The 1,995-nt window shown below is 55.3% G+C and overlaps 1 protein-coding gene across 1 annotated transcript; it reads right to left on the reverse strand.

The window, feature by feature from the left end:
- Positions 1-390: 390 nt before the first annotated feature.
- On the reverse strand, positions 391-1,995 carry LOC101837709 (protein BEX2). The gene is made up of 3 exons (XM_005076724.4): positions 1,846-1,995; positions 1,345-1,424; positions 391-1,016 (listed from the first exon to the last, which is right to left on the reverse strand). Exon 3 carries the CDS (start codon positions 1,009-1,011, stop codon positions 625-627), a length of 387 nt encoding a protein of 128 aa, XP_005076781.1. The 5' UTR covers positions 1,012-1,016; positions 1,345-1,424; positions 1,846-1,995; the 3' UTR covers positions 391-624.

Below are 1,995 nucleotides of genomic sequence, written 5' to 3' on the forward strand. Positions count from 1 at the left end.
AGTGCTGGGAATTAGAGCTGGGCCCTCTGGAAGAATAGCCAGTGCTCTTAAGAGCTAAGCAATCCCTCAAGCCACCAAATTCTTCATTAAATAATATGTGCTCCATTTTGAAAAATTAAGAAATATAACGAAAATTATTTTCAGTTCTTCCAGTGATCAACATTACTTACTCCATTTATGTGACTATTTGTACTCTTATATAAAGAAAAAAATAAGTAAAAATGCAGAGAATGCCGAGCCGGGCGATGGTGGCGCACGCCTTTAATCCCAGCACTCGGGAGGCAGAGGCAGGCGGATCTCTGTGAATTTGAGGCCAGGCTGGACCGACAGCCTCCAAAACAATACAGAGAAACCCTGTCTCGTAAAACCAAAAAAAAAAAGTGCAGAGAATGCCTTTTCAATCTGCTTTATTCGCCTCACAATATATGAGCATCTTTCCATGCAACTGATAAATTCTGCTAACAAGAATTACAGAGAGTCAAAACACAAATTCTAATTAGAATCTGGCAACCGGAAGAGATCCACATGAAAGAAGTAACCTCGAAAATTTTACAACAGTACATCACAAACATGTAAGTTTTGTAAGCAGGGGTCCCCATATTATCCTCAGTAGAACTTCAGTGTTCAGGGCATAAGGCAAAACTCATCATGATGGTCATGGTGAGGGGGGTCAGTGCTAACTGCCCGCAGAGTATGGCTCAGCTGCCTTTCCCTCAACTTCTCCATGAGCTGTCTCACATCCTCCCCAATCCTCTCCATGTTCTCATCTCTCATCCTTGCCTGGGGCTCTCCAACCCTATGCATCAGGTCCCATCTATAGTGCACGATGGGCTGCCTAACACGGAAGCGCCTGCGACTTCCTCTAGGCACGCAGTAATCGCCAGCTTCCAAAGGCAGGGCCACAGGAGGCTCCCTTTTGTCAGCGTCTTGCAGCTTTTCTTCCTTTTCCTCCTTTTCCTGATGGTCATTTTCCATGTTGAGATTTTTTACTCCTTGATCTTTGGATTCCATTGTTCCTAAGAAGCAAGAAAAGGAAAACATCTTGGTGGACTGACCAGCAAGGAAGACGGAGTGCCTACTATGCACCTTTTAAAATTCATTACTTCCCGATCCAAGAGGCCCACATGCTCACTAGAGGCCCCAATTCCAGTCCATCTCACCCCCAAAGCCCACCGTTTTTTCTGCAGATCCATCTCCAAGGCGTCTACGTCATTAAAATGGAAGAAAAGGATGGGAGAGAAGGATGGCATAGAAGGGGGCAAGCTGGGCTCTGGGATGTCCGACCCAGTTTTGCACAAGTCCCAGTTCCCCTTCTCGAGCCTCCAGCCCTGTCCCAGTACCCACCTGGGCCTCTCCTCGCCTTCTCCTCCTCCAGGACACGCTCGCTCAGCACCAGGTGCGCTGCGAAGCTGGCCTCCTAGGACCTGCGAACAAACCAGGCAGGAGGGTGGTGGGTGGCTGGGATGATTAGAGAGAGGGAGGGAGGGAAGGAGAGGGAGGACCCGCGGCCGCGCTGCCCTGGGTGCCCCCGCCCAGGCTCTTCCCGCCGCCACAGCCGCCCCCGCCCCAGCGACCACCCCTGGGCACCCGGGATGCAGGAGAGCGGGGGTGGAGTGGGGTGGGGTGGGGCTGGGGGGCTGTGGGAAGCTGTCGCCGGGCTCATGCTCCTTCTCCCTGAGGGTCTCCCCCGGGCCCGCCCCCGGCCGCGCCGCCGTGCACACGGGGACAGGGACGGCCACCTGCTGCCTCGGCCTGCGCTGCGACAGCCGGGCTGGGGGCCGCCGCACCCGACGACCACGACGACGCCGCCGATGGGCTCCGCAGCCCGGGCGCTGCCTCCCTCACCTGCTCCGCCCTGCTTTCCGCGCTGCCCGGGCCCGCGCTCTGCGCCACCAGGAGCTGCGCCACCAGGAACAGGTGCCTCGGCCAGGGATGGCGGGCAGGAGGGAGTGAGCCAGGGCAGGTCGGTCCCCAGACCCAGAGAGGGGTGTGAGC

The sequence above is a fragment of the Mesocricetus auratus genome, unplaced genomic scaffold, assembly GCF_017639785.1.
Source record: "Mesocricetus auratus isolate SY011 unplaced genomic scaffold, BCM_Maur_2.0 Super-Scaffold_100003, whole genome shotgun sequence".
NCBI lineage: Eukaryota > Metazoa > Chordata > Mammalia > Rodentia > Cricetidae > Mesocricetus > Mesocricetus auratus.